The 21022-nt window shown below is 34.2% G+C and overlaps 1 protein-coding gene across 4 annotated transcripts in view; it reads right to left on the bottom strand.

The window, feature by feature from the left end:
• The window catches only part of EML4 (EMAP like 4), a 148322-nt gene that overhangs the window by 30865 nt on the left and 96435 nt on the right, over positions 1 to 21022 (bottom strand). For all 4 annotated transcript variants that reach the window (XM_045549473.1, XM_045549474.1, XM_045549475.1 and 1 more), the window contains 8 exons: positions 18339 to 18462; positions 16922 to 17071; positions 14266 to 14335; positions 12919 to 13029; positions 10534 to 10629; positions 5342 to 5476; positions 5085 to 5220; positions 1113 to 1264 (listed from right to left, as the gene is read on the bottom strand). In XM_045549473.1, coding sequence (XP_045405429.1) covers positions 1113 to 1264; positions 5085 to 5220; positions 5342 to 5476; positions 10534 to 10629; positions 12919 to 13029; positions 14266 to 14335; positions 16922 to 17071; positions 18339 to 18462 — 974 coding nt within the window. The remainder of the gene's footprint in view (positions 1 to 1112; positions 1265 to 5084; positions 5221 to 5341; positions 5477 to 10533; positions 10630 to 12918; positions 13030 to 14265; positions 14336 to 16921; positions 17072 to 18338; positions 18463 to 21022) is intronic.

Below are 21022 nucleotides of genomic sequence, written 5' to 3'. Positions count from 1 at the left end.
TTAATAAACTAAAAGACACTATATTGTAAAGTATTATAAGTAATAGGACTTCTTGGGAGATCAATTTCATTTAATGCACTACCTGGAACATTCTCAGTGAATGTTATATTAATATTATAATAACACCAAAGAATGATTTTTTTCTGAAATAATGCAATTCTTTTTCCTTTATAAAGTGGGATCTAAAATGACTCCTAAAAATATAAAGAATTGAATTCTAAGAGTAATCCAAATTTGTTAGAAATGGAAAAGGAGGGAGTGAACTAGATTTGTATACCTTTTGATTACAAAGGATATGAGTTATCTGTGAAGAAAAGAAATAGTACTGGAACTGGCATTTCCACTATGAACTTAAAGTTGTGATTAAGCAACTCTTTGTTATCTATCTTCTTGGAAATAAAAGCCAAGAGCAGTACTATCAGGATCCTCTTCTTTAGAGAAAACTGGAAAGCATGTTATGTGTAGAAAAAACACTGAGCATAAGTCCAAAATTTAAATCACCAAAAAACAGAAGCTATATTATACTCTGTGAGATTTGCTCTTGTTTTACAATCATTTATCTAAAATATTATTCTTAACCATTTCACTTCCCTGAGACCTCAATTCAAGTAGCAAACTTTCACTAGGCACATAATTTACACTTGTCAGGTTTTCTAGATACACTTGGTCAATGCCATGAAGCAGACACATACACATAGAATTAGTGATTATTTTTAAGTGCACTATTTTAAAAACTGTTTAAAAGTTTTAAAATTAAACTGGTCATTTTGAATACCCTGGACTTGGATACAGCATTCCATGAATGAATGCTGAATTTTATATTTGTATGGTTATATTTTTGGATCACTAAAAAAGTCTCAGAAATAAATAAGCAAATTAATTGTTCTGTCTAATCTTTTTAATTTTCAAATTATTTTGTTTAATGAATGGTCCTTTTGTGTTTTTTTGAACAAAGTTATCCTAAAGGCAATAACCAATTGTTTTCTGTGAAGAGGGTATGAAATTATAAGAATGTACACTGGTTTCCCAGAAAAGTATAAGTTATCTTAATGTGGGACAAAATACATGCATTAAAAGGATTTAATATTTTTATATTCCGTTTCCATCCTTACCTCTATTTCTCTTTCAGGATTCAGATCATGATCCCATAGAACTATTTTCCTGTCTTTCCCTCCTCCAGTTAATAACATCCCATTTCTCATCTGACAAAGTGTGAACACACTGCCATCATGAGCTTTGATTTGTTTGCTGATTTGGTATACACCTAATATGATGAGGGAGAAATAAAAACACTAGTGATAACCATCAGACTTTAGTGTCTTTTTCGAAAGAAAACTTCAGCAGAACTACAAAGTGAATAATCAGAAAGTTCATATAACTCAATAATCAAAAATTTATTTTCAGCAAGTCTTCTGCAAGGCAGTCAGTGAAGCTTAAGATTTAATAAAATCTTTTGCATTTATGACAATAATTTTTTACTCTGAAAATATTTCAAACATTTTCCTAACCAAAAAAAGAAGCAAAGGGGTGAGATACTGACACATGCTATATTTTGCTAAGTGAAAAAAGCCAATCACAAAAGACCACGTATTATATGATTACATTTATATGAAATGTCAAGAATAGGCAAATCCATAGAGACCAAAAGTAAATTAGTGGTTGCCTAGGGATTGAGGGGAGGGAGGAATGGAAAGTGACTGCTAAGGGGTACAGGGTTTCTTTCTTGGAGTGATGAAAATGTTCTGAAGCTAGATAATGGTCACGGTTGCACAACTCTATGAATAAACAAAAAAAATCACTGAATTGCAAACTTTAAAAGGGTGAATTTTATGGTATGTGAATTATATTTCAATAAAGCCGTTACACTGAGATTGTTCTTTTTTTACTCATCTATTTGAGCTGCTACTATAGTTAAAAAATTAACTAAAATTTGCAGGGCTTTTGCATCCTAAAAAAATTCAGCTACAGCTGACTATCTCATTGTGACAGTGTTAGTGGTACATATTCTTAATAGATAGGTATATTTGACAGGGAGAAAGGAAAGAGCAAGACTCTGTCTCAAAAAAAAACTGAACTATTTTATATAGGTAAGAAATAAATAACAAATACCTCATACCAACTGAAGAAATAAAAAATGCAAATTACCTGTTAATTTACACTTGAGGAAAAAATGATTTGGAAGCCAAGAAGAATATATACAGAGAGTTTATGAGGCATACAAAATACAGTTTTGGTTTTTGTTTCCTATTTACTAGAGTAAAAGGATTAGCTAATGGAATTATATTTCTGCCATCCAAACATGTCCTTTTATCAGACGTGATGTCACATACACTTGAATTTTGATTGGTAAGACTGCCACTGGTGCAGAAATGTCATACGTGGGAATATGCAAACTGGATCTACTGAAATTTGGTGACAAGAATTAAAAAATGGAAAGTGTGGGCACCTGTGCTGGTCTGGACTTGCACATTTATTTCATTGCACTTACCAAATCCTTCACAGCCAACAGAAAACCCCAAATATACAGAAAGAAAGAAAATTCTTAGCAACTTTGCCCATAGTAGGGTCAGTCATGTAGCAGAGTACAACACAGGCCACTTCATTTGCCCAGCAATCTACAAGATTAGATTTCCTGTTTCCTGTTTGTACACAGGCAGATTTTCTCTGCACAGAGGCTCAACCACAAATTTTTCAGACAAAAACCAAAATAAAAACCTCTGAATCTCTCCCTGCCCCTGACCTGAACACAAATATCAACGCTAATGAAGGACACATTTATACCTAAACTCTGCTCAGTGTTAGAGGGTATGTGAACAATAAGTGTGGTTTTTTTTTGTTTGTTTTTATTTTTTGAGGCAGAGTGTCACTTTGTTGCCCTGGCTAGAGTGAGTGCCATGGCATCAGCCTAGCTCACAGCAACCTCAAACTCCTGGGCTTAAGCGATCCTACTGCCTCAGCCTCCTCAGTAGCTGGGACTACAGGCATGCGCCACCATGCCCGGCTAATTTTTTTCTATATATATTTTTAGTTGGCCAGTTAATTTCTTTCTATTTTTAGTAGAGACGAGGTCTCGCTCAGGCTGGTCTCAAACTCCTGACCTCGAGCGATCCACCCGCCTCGGCCTCCCAGAGTGCTAGGATTACAGGCGTGAGCCACTGCGCCCGGCCAAGTGTGTTTTAATATACTATTGTTCTTGGCATTTCTGAGAACAAACCAATGTGCCCAGGAGAAAAAAAAGACAGAGAGAAAAAATAAAAATGAGTGAGAGAAATAAGGTAGTCAGTAATACTGTTCTTCTAATTTTCTTTTTTCTTAAGAACCCTCAACCTATTGCCATCCTTCTCATATGTAAATTTTGAACCTAAACTAAATGAAGGAGGCTAAGAATGCATGGCCAATGATAGAGAGTCAATGGCAATACAATTTAAGGCTTTTTTTTTTTCACTTCTGACTATGTCTAATTCAATTCAACTGCCAAGCTTAGAAATTCAGGTGAATGGATTTGAAAAACATTAATTAAACCATTACTTTAGTACAAACAATCCCTGACTTAGGATGGTTCAATTTATTTTTTGACTTTATGATAGATTTATTGTGACATAACTCCATCCTAAGTTGAGGAGCATCTGGACTTTATGATGGGCTCATACAAATGTAACTGCATCGCAAGTTGAGGAGCATCTGGACTTATTTCTCAAAGTTACGATGCATTTGTTGGGGTATTAAATGCACTTTCAACTTAAGATATTTTCAATTTACAAAGGGTCCATCAGGACATAATCCCATCAGAAGTTGAGAAGCATCTATATATATCTCCTAAAAAATATAGTGTAAAAATCTGTACAATCATAAAATAATTATAATGTTAAACTCCACATTTCAGTGAAAACAGTGCTTTAATCAATACCACTCAACTTTTACTCCTAAATTGACACCCAAAGGAAAGATTAAAATCTCTTAAAAAGATGCCTGACAAATAGTTTTCAAACAGCTAGTACCAAATACCAGATATTGTGCTAGTCCTCAGAAAGTTTATTGGGGAAGACAGACATGTAAATTGGGTCTTTCTTTCTGAGCAGGGGAACAGAGACTCCCTTATTCATAAATCACTTAGGGCAATTTCCATGGTCTGATGCAGGGACTCCAGAAGGACAGAGATAACGAGTTGTTTGAGTGTGTTTAGGTGAAGTGGATGAACTAGAGAAAGGACCTGTTGCTCTGCCAGTCTCCAAGGGAAGTATCTCAGGAACTTCAGGTTGGTTCACCATCATCTCCTTTCTCTTTTTGTTTTAGGTGGAATCTCAGGGATTGACTGGCCTAACTAGTTCTATTTCTACTGCTCTCTCTGCTCCTGGCTCACTGGTTTTAGAACTGGGTCTCCAATTTTTCTCCCATTACCTTCTACTTTGAAGAAAGTACATGGTACTCTGAACATTTTTTCAAAGTTTGCTCTTAAACAGTAAGGAAAAATGGGGTTGAAAAGAGGTTATTTTCAATGCTCTTCTTCTAATTTTTTCATTTACCATAGGAAAAGGCAAAGTGAACCTGTATATCTGGATACAAATGGAACTTAAAAATAAAAAATATGTATCTGTATTTTTGAGGAAAATTGATTTGAGGTAAAGAGGAATCAATGCTAAGGACCACTACTGGGGCCAGGAAGAGAACCTAAAGTGAGAAAAAGAAAACGAAGAAGGGGACTGAACTATGAGTTTGTTCCTTTACCCTCCCCACTCCCATTTTACCACATGGCAATGCTTTCACAGTAGCCCAGAACCAGCCCAGTACACAGCCTTTATACTTTTTAAAACTAACACATATCAGTACCATCTCTAATTATTTTGTATTAACTTCTTAAAGAGAAAGGTTCAGTATAGTCAAATGGTAGGTTATATATGCTTAATAAGTAACTGGGTAAATAATTCCATTTAAAAAAAAAGATCATTATGAAGAACAACAGGTCTGTTGGTGACTCCCACATTGTTCCACAGCAGCTCTTTCTCTCCTGGTCTGGGCAAGAGATGGGACTGCAAGAGTACTATGTGAGAATTATAAGGAGTGAGTTTAATATGAGAACACTGTACCTTTAGGTCCTTTCCCAGGTGGGGGCTCTACAGTAGTTTTGCTCCATATAAGCATGACTCCACCCGAGTCTCCAGTAAGAACATCTCCATTCCCCAAGAATGCTAAACACTGCACAAATTTTGGTTTTTCATATTTCTATAATGAAACAATGAGAATTTTCAGTTTTCCCTCTGGTATGATGATTTTATTCTTACTCAACAATTAAAAACATTTAAGTTTTATACACCTAATGAAGTTATAACATTCTGATTCTTACCCCAAAGATTCCCTGTTTTCTTGTTAGTGAATTGCCACTCCAGGTCCAGAAAAAAATATGAGATTTACCACATGTTATTATGGTATTTGCATCTGTTGGGTGGAATTCCACAGCTAAAACAACTTCATTTGTTGTCTATGAAAAGAGAAATAAAGCTTTAGATGAATGTATGTCCTTATCTCCATTAAGTATCAATCACAGCCATTGACAATTAAAGATGGAAAAGTTTTGAGGAAATGCCTTTTTTCCAAGATCTATTTCTCTGAAAAATGTTAATAGATTTTTAGAATAATTAAAATTTGATGTCCTTATATTACCTTCTATGTTATCTATTTATAGAAACTTTGCACTAGAAATTTATATGAATTATATGGCTTTAGATTATTTTAATTTCTTGCACATTCAGGAAAATACACTAAAACTATAAATTCCAAGAGCAATATAAATTCTATCTTAAAGACATTACCTTTTTTTTCTTTTCTTTTTTTTTTTTTGAGACAGAGTCTCGCTCTGTTGCCCTGGGTAGAGTGCCGTGGCATCAGCCTAGCTCACAGTAACCTCAAACTCCTGGGCTTAAGCAATCCTGCCTCAGCCTCCCAAGCAGCTGGGACTACAGGCATGCACCACCATGCCCGGCTAATTTTTTCTACATATATTTTTAGTTGTCCAGATAATTTCTTTCTATTTTTAGTAGAGACGGGGTCTCGCTCTTGCTCAGGCTGGTCTCAAACTCCTGACCTGCAGTGATCCTCCTGCCTCGGCCTCCCAGAGTGCTAGGATTGCAGGCGTGAGCCACCGTGCCCGGCCAAGACACTACCAGTTTGATAAAAAAGAAACAGTCTTATCTTTCTTTGTGCTGTTATTATGGACTATTCATTCATTCAACAAAATATTACTATTAATAATTTAGAGATTCATCCTGGCTGAAGCCTTAAAAAGTAGATTTAGAATGGTCACTACTGATTCCTATAGAAACAAAAACAAGAACAGAAGAACTCCAAAAGAGCTATAATTTTATACTCTCTTTCCTCAAAAACTTAGAAAAGAGAGGAGTTTAAAACACTTATAGAATGATCTATATTGAGGGTATCATTTCTAAAACAGTATGTTTCTATAATTTCAGTAAATCATAGTTAAATTCTTGCTAAACTGATATTTTATGGTAAAATCACCTATTGAAACTTAACAGTGAGGCAAAACCTACCTACATGCCCATAAAGCTGTTTATTGGTAGTTGGTGTTAACTTGTAGGATGATCATTAATGCCCATTTTTTAACATAGCAAAAAACTTTATGTATATGGAAGTGTTTCTTTTTTGCAAACCAACATAATAAACATGGTAATCTTATAAACAAAATGAATTAAACATAATAAATTTTATATTATATAAATAAAATGATACTAATATGAAGAGTTGATCTAAATTTTTTTCTTTTCCCATGGTTTCAATATTTCCACAAGTTTTACATTTCTGTTACTAACATTTGGGCAGAGGGCCTTTGCACAAGCACACAAATAAAATCCAACTAATGAAATGTAATCTGAGTGCCTTTTCTCTTAAACTAGAATTCAGGTATGAAAATGAAGGAAAAGGATAGCACATTGTTGTTATATAATTCTCCACAGTGATTAGTATGGAACTATATATATTTAGCAGGTCTAAGTAAATTTTAAATATAATGTGGTAGTCCCAAAGCAAAAATTAGTTATATCTCCTCCAGAACAACAAAATCTTTTGAAGGTTGACTGGATTAGTCCTTAGTTTTCACTTGGACAAAAATCAGAACTACTTGATGGCTGAATCTTCTGTCAAACTGAGATATCAAGTTATTATAAAACTATTATAATTACAGAGTCCCAATATACAACCCATGGTGTTAGTGATGAGATAGTCAAGACATAAATTGAAGTAATCTATGAAATTAAATCACTTTATATATGAGCCTTGCGTTACAGAATATTTTAACTTTTTATTGATGTATAATACATATATATAAAAGCACACAAAATCTAATAGCTTGATAAATTATTACAGATTGAATACACCTCTGTACAGCATCCAGAGGAAGAGACAAAACCTTACTAACATTCCAGAAACACCCCGGATCCCCTTTCCAGTCACTATCTCCCCCACCTACTACTCAATTAGCCATTATTCTGACTTCTAGCAGCACAAATTAGTTATGTCTGTTTTATTTAAATGAAATCATACATAATGTACTCCTCCTCCTCCATGTCTGGTTTATTTTCTCAACATTACATTTGAGATCCATTCATGTTTGGCGCATACAGTTGTAATGTGTTCATTCAACTTGCTGTATGGTATTCTTTTGTATGAAAAGACCACATTATTGATTTATCCATTCTTCCAATGATGGGCATTAGGATAGTTTCCACCTTTTTGGCTACCATAAATAGCATCACTATTTATCTTCTAGTGAACATGTGTATATATTTCTGCTGGGTTTATATACCAAGAGAGGAACAGGATGGGTCAGAGAGTATGAACATGTTCAACCTTAGTAAGTAATGCCAAACAGTTTTCCTAAATGGCTGTACCAACTTACATGCTCAGCAGCAGTGTATGAGAGTGCCAATGCCTCTGCATCCTCATCAACCTTGGTATTTTTTTCTTTTTCATGTAAACTATTTTGGAAGATACAGGTGGTATCTCACTGTGGTTTTAATTTGAATTTTATTGATCGCTCATGAGGTTAAGTACCTTTTCATATGCTTGTTAACCACTCAGACACTCAGTTTTGTGAAATACCTGAAGTCTTCTGCTATTTAAAAAAATTGGATTGTCTTTTTCTTACAGAAGTATAGTTGTTCTTTATTCAGAACATGAGAGTTTTGTTGGAAATAAGTATTGCAAATATTTTCTCACACTCTTAAAGGTACCTTTTGATGAAAATAAGTTCTTAATATAATTTATCATTTCTCCCTTTTATACTTAGTACTTTGTATGTCTCATTTAAGAAATCTGCTTATGAAGGTGTTCTCCTGTATTTTCTTCTAAGAGCTTTATTGTTTATTACCTTTCATGCTCAGATCCATAATCCATCTAAAACTGATTTTTGTGAATGCTGTAAGGTAGGGGTCAAGCTTAACGTTTCTTCATATGTATAGCCAATTAATCTAGCACCTTCATTGAAAACATTATTCTTTGCCCACTGCATTGCCACCTTTGCCATAAATTAAGCAACTGATTTGTGTAGGCTGTTTCTAGATTCTCTATTCTCTTCCATTGATCTGTCTATCCTTCTACCACAATGTCTTAATTAGATGTCTTGATATCTCATAGTTTAAGTTCTCCAAGTTTATTCTTTTTCTTCACAATTGTCTTCACTATTCTTCCCCTTCATATTTCCATATATATTCAGTTTGTCAACTTCCATAAAAATTCAGGCAGGCATTTTAGACTATGTTGAATAGTCTAAAATGCATACAGGTTGAATGTATATAGATCAGTACGTAGAGAAGTGACATCTTTACTGTCTTTCCCCATGTATGCAAATCCCTTCTTAATGAGGTCTTTCAAAATTTCATCAGTAAGGTTTTAAAGTTGCCTTTCTGAATTTTAAACTTACATAAATTAAAAAGTTATGTATCAATTCCCCAAATTCTTGTGTCTTAAGCAAGGATAGAGCCCATCCATAGTAGAATAAGGTCAATGCACAGGGATAAGCCCCCTCTGGTCTTTAGTAGGGGTTTTCTCTTCTTCCCCTAAACAGGAGTCAATAAAGTCTCTGTTTTGATTAAGTTATTAATAGCTTCGTCTGTTTTGCAGTCAATTGTACTGGAAAGAGTTATAATGCAGACATTTAGGATAATTGCTGACTACTTGGATGTAAGAAGTGAGGAAAAAGGAGTCAGGAATGATGCCCAAGTTTCTAGCTTGCGCAGCTAGGTAAAATGTGTCAATTACTGAGGGGTGAAACTGCTTGGGGCACTGGGAAAGATGATTAGTTTAGATGTGAACATACTGATTTTGACTTGTGGTAGAGGACATTCAAATAAAGATGTCTAGCAGGCAACTAGAAATATGGGTTTAAACCTGTGAGAGATCTGGACTGGAGATAACTAATGTGAGACTCAGCAGATAGATAGTAACCAAGGCCATGGGAGCAGTATATGGCATCAGTGGAGGATCTGGAATAAAACTCTGAGGAACACCAACAATTTGGTACTGGAAAGGAGATCTAGGAGTGGCCAGCAGGAAGAAAACAAAACTTTACCTGGTAGACTTTATTACAAAGGATCAAAATTTATATATTTCACATTGGTGCAACTACTCTATGTTTCAATGTTCAATTACTCTGAATGATAACTGGAAGACAATCTATGTCTTCGTTTATGTTTTTTAAAGTTTGAGGTTTTCTGACAGCTTTCATTCCTTTTAACTACAACCAAATCTACTCTACTTCTCTCAAAAGATTAACCTACACATGAAAAAAACAAGAAATAACTTTTTGACCAACAAGCTGAAAGCTTGAAGTTCACGCAAAACAAAACTGCTAAAAAAAGAGAAAAGGTGGAGAGAAATATGTTATTTAAAAGTATGGCAAGTATGTCATAGGCCTCCCAAAGCCATTTGGTCACTATGAATTCTCTCCCAGTCAGAGGAAGACGACCATTTCTGACCCGTATAAACGCAGCTGCAACGCTAACTTTACACTCTCTTCCTGCAACTTACAGCCTGATCCACACAAAGTGATCAACTCTATTCTATAGCAATTATAAATGCTACAGCATTTTCCATAATAATCTTACAAACCTAATTAAGACCAGAAAACTTACTATATAAGCCCTTCAGTTACATCAGCCATATTCCTATGGCTGAATTTTTCTTCTAGATTTCTAAAGCTTTAAAGATTGAATAAAATTACATATTAAAGAAGCAGTAGCCAAGTGGAGTGTCCAATCTTAATTTTGAAATTAGATATTCATCTACTTTGGCTTTTCAGCAGCACAATGTTGTCTGAAATACTGACATTGCTTCAAGTTGCTTGACTATTTTTATCTTGTGTAACTGTAATGTTAATACCATAAGACAAATCAATAAATCTGATAAATTTGGCTAGTGGATTTGCTCTTGCAACTTAAGGATACGCAATACAGTTTCAAATACCTGCAAAACAAATAATGTACTCTAAAATGTAATACTCAATTAAAAATTTTTTTCATTTACCTTTATTTCTGCTCCTTTTGATTTTTTCTGCCAGTCCCATACAGTAAGCATATGCTCATTGGAGTCATCAATAACACATAAATGAACACCTGAATCCTAAAGAAAAATCAAGTAAAGGCATTAAAAAAATTCCTGGATAAGGCTGACTTTCTAAGAAAGAAATACCATATTATTAAAACTGTCAACAGTAAGATAATCCAAAACCCTTTAAACTCATTGTTCTTTGAAACATAAGGATCATATTATTCCCTAAAATTGTATTTTCCTCAGAAATACAAAGATTCTTTTAAAAATATATTTTCTATTTAAAATTTTTTTCCCCTGGGTTGATTTCTACTTGCCATCTGGCCACTTATACTATTCAGAGATGGCAATTAATTTTGAGGATATCCTAGTCCCTTCAGCATCTTATGCTTCCTTCTTGCTTCTTGTATTAACGTATTTTCATTTGAGGTAGGCAGGAAGAATTGTAAATAATTTCATAACTTTGTTCCTGACTAAATTTTGATAGTTTGATGAAATAAGCTATAATTAATGGCTACTTTAAAGTTTGCTGATTTCAGTTTTCTGTGCTATACCTGTTTACATTAACGTGAATACACAAGTAAAAAAATATAATTAAATTTCTGTTTTTCTGAAACCATTTTCATTCACATAATTTAAGCCTCTCAGTTTAAGGAAAACTATGGATGATACTGAACAATTTTTTTTCTAGTACCATTTGTTGTATATGCATTGTAATGTCTATGGAACAAAGACTACAGTGAACAGTGAACAGTGAACAGTGGGAGGCACTGAGGAAAGGCAGAAGTTACTCTCTTCTCTTTACCATTCTCTTAGCCTGTATTGGAATGATTATCAGAAAAGTTAGAGTATGAGGCAATTCAAGACAGTCTTAACACTATAACAATGGTATCAACAAGCAGACAACAGTTCTTGCTATAGAGAGTTTTAGGGAAAAAAAGAGTAAAAGTATTTCCTTTCTGTCCTCTTATCTCCTTTTCTAAACACCTTTCTCCCAATTCCTGACTGGATGGACTCTTGACATGCAGTGTCTTCAAGCTGGCAAAGTTCCTAAATTCACCCAAATTTATCTTTCTGCTCTAAAAGCATCCCTTCCTCCATATTTCACAAAACTCCCATAATCCAGGATACAGCTGCTGACAGCTAAGAACTGAAGAGATAATATGAATACATTCTAAAGCTAATATACTCTAAAGCTGTGGTTCTTGACCCCTAGGCTGGTATTGGTCTGTGGCCTGTTAGGAACTGGGCCGCACAGCAGGAGATGAGCTCTGGGGCGGAGTGAGTGAAGCTTCATCTGTATTTACAGCTGCTCCCCATTGCTCACATCACTGCATAAGCTCTTGGCTCCTGTAAGATCAGTGGCAGCATTAGATTCTCATAGGAAGATGAACCCTATCGTAAATTGTGCATGTGAGGGATCTAGGTTGTGCGCTCCTTATGAGAATCTAATGCCTGATGATCTGAGGTAGAGCTGAGGTGGTGATGTTAGCGCTGGGGAGTGGCCGCAAATACAGATTATCATTAGCAGAGAGGTAAGACTGCATAATAAATGTAAAGTGCTTCAATCATCCCGAACCACCCCCCTACCCCAGTCTGTGGAAAGACTGTCTTCCATGAAATTGGTCCCTGGTGCCAAAAAGGTTGGGGACTGCTGTTCTAAAGTATAAATGAGGCCCAACAAATTCTAGAGGGGTATTTATCTTTGAAATTGAAAAAATATGGATCCTAAAATATAGAAGGGTGCCTGCATATATAACCCATATAGTTACATATAATTAAAAAAAAAGAAGAATGTTTAAATGAGTAACATCTTGTCTTATTTTCCCCTCAGAATAAAGCCTCAAGGCTTTAGATAAGATTGTTAGACACAAAATTTTAGGCCCATGCTGTCATCAATTCAGAATCAAGATAATTAATGATTTTAGGAAATACAAAGGTTTGTTTCCATTGCTCTAATATGATACAATAAAAAGGCAGTATTTGTACAGAATTGGCCAAGTTTCATGTCTGTGAATTTTCTAAATAAAATAGATCTGTTCTAAGATTCCAGCTTAAGTGAAAGCACATCCCATTGCTTGTTTCTAATTATACTATGCTATGTATTATTATTCTACCCATTTCCTGCTACTACAGGGGAATCCTATCTCAGGACAGAACAAAATTAAGAATAATTAAGTATAACATCTTGGATCCTAACTAAATCAAAGTACTTTAGTACTTAGTTAAAATGTTAGTCCTTTAGTAACAGGTAGCATCTCATTTTTCAATTCAGAATTATCACTTTATATGGATACTGAGCTTAACTTCTTTTCTGCTTTTTTGTTCAGCTTGCTTATATCTATTAAAACTGTTACTTACTGCTTTTGAAAAACTCAGGCATCCCACTCCACGCTCAAAAGTTCCAAGTCCAATAATTTGCAGTGTGGATAGACTGACTGAATCCCACACCCTGACATGGGGTTGTAGAGGCTGCAAAAACATAAGATAGAAGGACTAACTGGTATTCAGGCAAGTTCAAATAAATACCACTACCACATGGAACTATCTGTCATGTTAAAAAAGTAATAAGAATGGATAAATATCTAATAAAAATTCTACTAGATTTAGACATGCCCCCAATGAATCTTGAGTAGGTATTTTCTTCTCATACTATGAAAACAAGGAAACGACAATAATAGCAACAAATAATTTGAGTATTATATGCCACATACTGTTCTAAGTATGACACATGTTAATTCATTTAATCTTCATAGTCCTATGAGTTACAGGTACTATTATAATTACTTAACAGATGAGGAAACTGAGACACAGAGATTTAAATAACTTGCCAAAAGTTATACAGCTACTACAAGATAGTCAGGATTCTAACTCAGGCAAATTAGCTCTGGATATTTTGCTTTTAGCATTACCTTCATTCCTGAGAAAATGATATTAAAATCAATGTCCAATAAATTGCTAAGCAAACAGTCCTTAAGTAGAATTTGGAACTGAATGAGGTCTTAGAAATCATCCAGTAGAACCTTTCTACTCCTTCTCTTTAAAGAAACTGAAGCCGGAGAATGTCAAGAGTAGTCATACACATGGCTAATCAGTCATCATTAATATTTACTGTTGATCCTCAGAAATAAGGAATTTATTATGTAAACCAACTGAATAATATTAACTAGTAGCTGAAGCTATTGAAATGATATCAGTTCTAGTAATACAGAAAATCAAGTGGTTAACTGGGTGCAGTAGCGCATGTCTGTAGTCCCAGCTACTTGGGAGGATCTCTTGAGCCCAGCCTAGGAACATAGTGAGAACCTTCCCACTCCTGTCTCTGAATATAATAAATAAATAAATGAATAAAATAAAATAAAACCAAGAGGTCCACCAACTAAGGGAAACTGCAGTACCTTCTAGCAGAAATTGATAAGTTATTCTATGTAAAGAAAAATATAATGAGCATATCAGTCCACTCATTTTTACAGGCATATAGTTTCCTTAGGGAGAACACTTATTTTTTAGAAAAAATATTTTAAGTAGTATGATTTTCTTTTGTCTTTTGAAGTGGTCTTAGGTTCTAACATGTTTTTTCCTTGCTCATAGTAAAAATTCTTTAAATTTTAAAAGAATAAAATAATTGAGTTGTGGTTAAAATTACAATCAATTCCAATCTAATAGCAATATCCCTAGGTACAGAATGTATGACACTGTGCCACTCACCCTTCCATCTTTATCCACGCCAGCTATCTGTCCAGTTGCAATCCTCATTTTGTCAGGATGTATAGCAAGGCTAAAAAGCAGTGTTTAACAACAATTTTAAATACAGGAAAACAGCAGAAACATACCTTCGTATTGACATTTTTCAAACCAATAGTTTTTAGTCATTAAAAAACCTCATTTTGACATACTTGTTTTCTTTAGCAAATCAAACATCCATTATCTGAAGATTTCTAAGTTTTCATTTGTGCCTTTTCTTTGTTAAGCTGAACGAATTAATGGAACACTAAATGCAAAGAAAATATCACAACTGTGGCATGCTAACAAATTAAACTCTTTTCATTTGTTCAAGTACCTTTCTAGTCCATGCACATATGTATACATATTCATATGGTTTTATTATAGTGAAGATGTAATATTGTACTGTATAATTTTAACCTATTAAAATATAAGCATTTTTTCATTTTCCTACATAATTCTTTAACATTATTGTTAAACATATTAACAGCTCTATCCCATCTTTTAGGCTAATTCTACTTTTCTACAAAACTTCAGTGAACATCTTCACACATAGTGCCTTCAACCTTTTAATTAGTTCGTAATGCTAAGAAGTTAAACTCGGAGCAAGGAATTTTTAAATAAAAATGGAAAGTAGTGTAGCATATGTGCCCAAATTGCTCACAGTACACATATAAGTGAGTAGCAAAATTTTAAAAATGATGTCTTCATGTCCTTATCTAGACTCTGTATCTTGCAACCAAGTTGTAAGCTTCATATAAGAATATACATTTTTTTTGTTTCTTTGTATGTATTGCTCATTATTTTCCCAAAGAGTAGGATCAATTTAAATTGTCATAAAAATAAAAATGTTCTAAAAGTTTCACAAGTATATCTTTTAAAATGTTTCAATAATTTAATTGCTATAAATGGTATCTTGTTTTAATTTCTTTAAGAGGCTAGAGTTTACCAAAATGTTTCTTTAAACAAGTCCATTTCTTATTTAAATAGTTTATGTCCTGTATTGAGGTCAACTACATTAAAGGTAACTAAAAATTAAACACATTAACGTCTTGCCTCTTTTTTTTTCCCCGTCTCTGCTGCTTGAATCAGAATCAGATCTCTTTAAACAAAATTTTAAATTAAAATTTCTGAATTAGTTAATACATTTGCATGATTCAACTATCAACAGCTATAAAAGATATACTGAGAAAAGTCTCTTTGCCACCTGCCACATCTACTAAGATCTCATCAACTTTACCCCTTTATCCCTACCCACTGCGGCTCCTACTCAGGTAATCACTGTAATTAGTTTCTTTTTATTAATAATTCTAGGAAATTTTTACATACGTGAAAAGCCAAGATAAACATTTACTTTCCACCTCTTTTTTTACACAAATGGTAGACCACTGTGCACATTCTCCTGCTCTTAAATATTTGTATTTAGGAATATATCTTAGGGATCTTTCCAATTAATACATAAAGTACTTCCTCATTTTCTTCCCAGTTACATGGTGACCTACGGGCACAACACAACCTCACTAGTTCCCAACCAAAAGATATTTAGGCTGTTTATAATCTTTACTATCACAAACAATGCTGCAATAAATAATTTTGCACATATATGATTCCGCAAGTGTAAAAGGCAGTATTTTAATTACCTCTAAAAATTTGACATTCATATATTTTAAGTCATATATTAAATTTTTTCTAGATAAAGATATAGTTGCCACAACGGTATAGACATAACAGAGGTTTTTTTTTTTTTTTTGGAGACAGAGTCTTGCTCTTTTGCCCGAGCTAGAGTGCCGTGGTGTCAGCCTAGCTCACAGCAACCTCAAACTCCTGGGTTCAAGCAATCCTTCTGCCTCAGCCTCCCAAGTAGCTGGGACTACAGGCATGTGCCAACATGCCCAGCTATTTTTCTATATGTATTTTTAGTTGTTCAGATAATTTCTTTCTATTTTTTAGTAGAGACGGGGTCTCACTCTTGCTCAGGCTGGTCTCAAACTCCTGACCTTGAGCGATCCTCCTGCCTCGGCCTCCCGGAGTGCTAGGATTACAGGCATGAGCCACCATGCCCAGCCAAAAGAAGGTTTTAAATGTTGGAAAACAATAGATTTAAGGAATAAATTTAGCTAAAGAACAAATTTATTGAGTTTAAATACCTAAACATTTAAAAGGGCTCTTATATTTTTACAGTTTGATATCCTATGGGATACTTTTATGATCCTTATTTAGTCATGATTTCTTTCTTCCAAAAACAAAAGCCTTAAGCCCCAAATTTATATACAAAGGACAAATCCTCAATAAATCTTGAGTAACCAATAATCACTCTCAGAAATGTGAAAAAGTCCAGTCTGCCCCACATATATTTCATATAATAAACGAAAGAAGAAAAGGGCTATAAGGGATTTGAGAAAGCAGAAGTTTTAACTGAGATTTATGGGAGGTATATTTTATTGCTGCTGCTACCACAACCACCATTTTGGAGGACTTCTAAGTCCTTTTTTTTTCTTTTTAAATATATTCTACAGAATGCCCATAATATTCTTACATTCTGCACTTTCTCTAAGAAATCATTTTCAATAAAACCCAAATTTAAAAAATTAAAAATGAGGGCATGAAAGAACAAAATAAAGCAATGTTAAATGATACCAACCATTTCACACAGTCTGTATGACCCAGGTAATGTCGTTGAGTTCTCTCCTCATAATTAAATAGCACTACTACTGATGCAATGAAATAAACTATTTCCCCGGTAGGAAGAAGGTAAACATTAGCTCTACAGTCCTTTCCTCGATAACCATATCTTAAAAGAAAAAGAGTCAAGGTTTTTAATAATTTTCAAGGTGTTAAATTAATAATTTTTTCACAGATACTTAAGGGAATCAGGAAGGTATAATGAAAAGAGGACTGGACTAGACCTAGAAAACTCATGTCCTGCCATTATACCTTGTGCAACCCTGAGTCTTTTAATATGTTTAAATCTTAGTTTTCTCACTCACCAGACAAATATAGAGTCCCTAATATGTACCAGGCACAGTGCTGAACATACAATTCTGAACAAAGTACACAAGGAACCTATGTCCCTGGAACTTATGCTCTGGCAAAGAAGACAGAAGTAATCACCAAATAAATAATTACAAATTGTGGAAAGAAAAATAACAGGATGCTAGGAGAAAGCATACATGAAGGACCTAGCTTAGATGGAGAGAGAAGGGAAGGAACAAAGCAGGACTATCTGATATTTATGCTGGATCTAAATGATGAATAAGGGACAGGCAGGCACAGTTTGATAGGCAGAATGTTTGTTACAAGTAAGTTGTACAGATTTACAGGATTGGTGAGTTTTTCCAGGCCTATTTCTGCCTAAAGGAAGAATCAAGAGATGTGGGAGGAGGTGTAGGAGAATGGAGGCAGATAGCAAAGTTCAAACTATTAGCTCTTGTCTGCTTCCCTGAGTTTCTTAGAGGTTCTAAGAGAAGTGAGAATTTCTAGATGAAATTAGGAAAGATCTGTTTCAAACCACCATTAACAACAACAACAAAAAAGTCTGGCTGAGAAGTTAATTCTGGAATTAGAATCAGCCTTGTTAATTTGAGCTCTTAATAAGATGATTCATACCATATTTAGTTTCACAGGTTACAAAATGTTTAATGTTTTCTTATTTAATTCTTCAAACAGCCCTGTGAGGTAGGGGTTATTAGCCCCTTTTATAAGTGAAGAAAGTTACAGTTCATAGGGAGTGAGTGGCAGGGCCAAAACTCGAACACTAGTCTTCCAATTCCAGTCCAGTGTCTTTTCTACTACACCACAAGTACCTGCCGTGATGCTCATGAAATACCTGTTTGCCCTTTCAGAAGACATTAATTTTGATGGCTTTACATTGCTAACAGCAAAATAAATATGTGAAAGGATTGGAGATGGTATCTTCTTTTAAGTTTCTCTAGTGGTCGTTATGTTCCTTATATTTACTTTTGTGGTACAAAGACAATTTTAATAGAGATTAGGAAAACTTATTTTTCTTAAACTAGAGACAAAGCAAACAAATTTGCTGCCATGATAGAGAAGGATACACCCACTCCAGTTTGAGCTTCTCAGGAGGCAGTTCTGTTCTGATGTCATCATAGTTGTCAACATCAGAAGGAATGAACATTGTAATTGGCCGACCTCGCATAAACATTTTAACATATTCTCCTTCTGTTGAAACACAAGACAAAAATTAAGTCACATGTATTTTCTGTATAATCATAGAAAAGTGGATTATTAATGTGATACAATAAAAACAAGACAAAAATAACTACTTCAAAGTTTTATTCTCATATATAATTTTTTTGTTATACAATTGTCCCTTACTGTCTATGGGGGATTGGTTCCAGGAACATCTCTCTCAAATACCAAAATCCATGGATGCTCAAGTCCCTGATGTAAAATGGCATAGTATCTGCATATGCATGTCCTGCTGTATATTTTAAATCATCTCTAGATTACTTGTAACATTTAATGCAATGTAAATGCTATGTAAACAGTTGTTATACTGCATTGTTTAGGGAATAATGATAAGAAAAAAGAGTCTGCACATGTTTAGTACAGACAAAATTTTTTTCTGAATATTTTTGATCTGTGGTTGGTTGAATCCACAGATGTGGAATCCATGGATACAGAGGGCTTATATACACACACACACACACATATATATATATAAAATTATATATATATAAATAAAAAAAAAACAAAGTGATTCTATAAAGACCTAGTCCAAAATGCTGTAGGAAAAACAACCTTGGCCATTTCCTTAATTGAGAATAGTTTCACAATTAATATATAATTTCTCTAAGTTGACACATTTCTTCAAGGCCAGAAAGGCTGAGGTAGGAAAATACAAAAGAAAATAATTTCATGATGGAAGTTTTTCTAATAGTTGAAAAGGAGAGATTATTTGGATAGACAACCATGTCTACCACACTACTTGATAAACCTACTGATGTTTAATGACACACAAAAAACATCACCTCACAAGCTAAAAAGCTTCTACATAGCAAAGGAAACAATCAACAGAATGAAGAAGCAACCCACAGAATAGGAGAAAGTATATGTGAATTATATATCTAGGCAGGGGTTAATCTCCAAAATATAAAAGCAATTCATATATTTGGGATGTAGTGAATTTCATAGTAAAAAAACTAATAACTGATTTTTAAAAATGGGCTAAGGACTTAGACATTTCTCCAAAGACATAAAAATGACCAACAGGTATATGGAAAAATGTTCAACATCACTAATCATCAGAAAGATGCAAATCAAATATTATTTCATACCTGTCAGGACAGCTATTATCAAAAAAACAAAAGACAGCAAGTGTTGATGAGGATGTGGAGAAATTGGAACCCTTGCATGCTCCAGGTGGGAATGCAAAATGGTACAGCTGCTATGGAAGACAGGATGAAGGTTCCTCAAAAAATTAAAAACAGAACTACCATATGACCTAGCACTTCCACTACTGGGTATCTTCCAAAGAACTGAAATCAACAGATTAAACATATTAGTGCTCTACGTTCATAGCAGCACTATTCACAACAGCCAGGAAGTGGAAACAACTTAAACATCCACTGACAGATGAACAGATAATGAAAATGTGGTATACATACACAATGGAATACGATTCAGCCTTAAAAAGATAGGAAACTATGCAATGTGTGCCAACATAGATGAACCTTGAGGACATTATGCTAGGTGAAATAAACCAGTCAAAAAAGGACAAATATTGCATGATTCCATTTATATGAGGTAACTAAAATTGTCAAATTCATAGAATCAGAGTGGAATGGTGGTTACCAGGGGTTGGGGGAAGGGGAAAGGAAGTGTTAATAATCAATAGGCATAAAGTTTCAGCCAAGCAAGATGAACAAGCTCAAGAGATATGCTGTATAACATTGTACCTATAGTCAACAATAATGTGTTATACACTTAAAAATTTGTTAAGAGGGTAGATCTCATATTAATTGTTCTTACTATAATAAAAAACAAAAACATGACCTCAGACTATACCATGAGGAGAGGAGCAAACATTTTCATAAATTCATGGAGAAGGGGACTAATAGCTATGCTACTCAGTATGTGAGTGGAGCTAAAAGGTAGAGGACCAGCTTCTCTTACTTTACAATTGTGCCTACAACCAGCATTGAGTCTAAACAGTTAAATTTAATGGGATTATAATACACTAAAATTTTCAAGACAGTGCTAGGAAACAGTTTTCTTAGTAGCAGCACAGGTTCTAAAACATCTTTTATTTATATAAACCAATGGTTATTTATAAGATCTGCAATAGTCTAAAGATAAAAATGTTAAAGTCTAGAATCAAATCAATCTTTTACAGAGGGAAACAATACTTCACCAAACAGATGGGACTGTTTCTTATTCCTTCAAAAACAAAAACAAACAAAGCCCACTCATCCTGGTGATCTACATATAGGTAGACTTAATAAATGTTAATGGCAATTGTGAAAAGGTCACAAACCAACCTAAAAGGAAAGAAGTAAAGGACTAGTACAAAAGCATAGGAAATGTCTAGCAATTGCCAACTTGTTTATTATGATATGGAAATAGCATTAGAACCAGACTGAAAATATGATCATCAACTAGAGGCTAAAACAACATCAAGATCTCCAATAATGACTTAAGCTACCTAAGGAAAAGAGTACATAATAATCCAGTAGTTTACATGGTGCAAACCATGAAGAGGAAGGAAAGATAAATTATT

Source organism: Lemur catta, chromosome 4 (assembly GCF_020740605.2).
Source record: "Lemur catta isolate mLemCat1 chromosome 4, mLemCat1.pri, whole genome shotgun sequence".
Taxonomy (NCBI): Eukaryota; Metazoa; Chordata; class Mammalia; order Primates; family Lemuridae; genus Lemur; species Lemur catta.
Note: the sequence above shows the minus strand (reverse complement) of the source record. Positions and strands in the feature narration are given on the sequence as shown.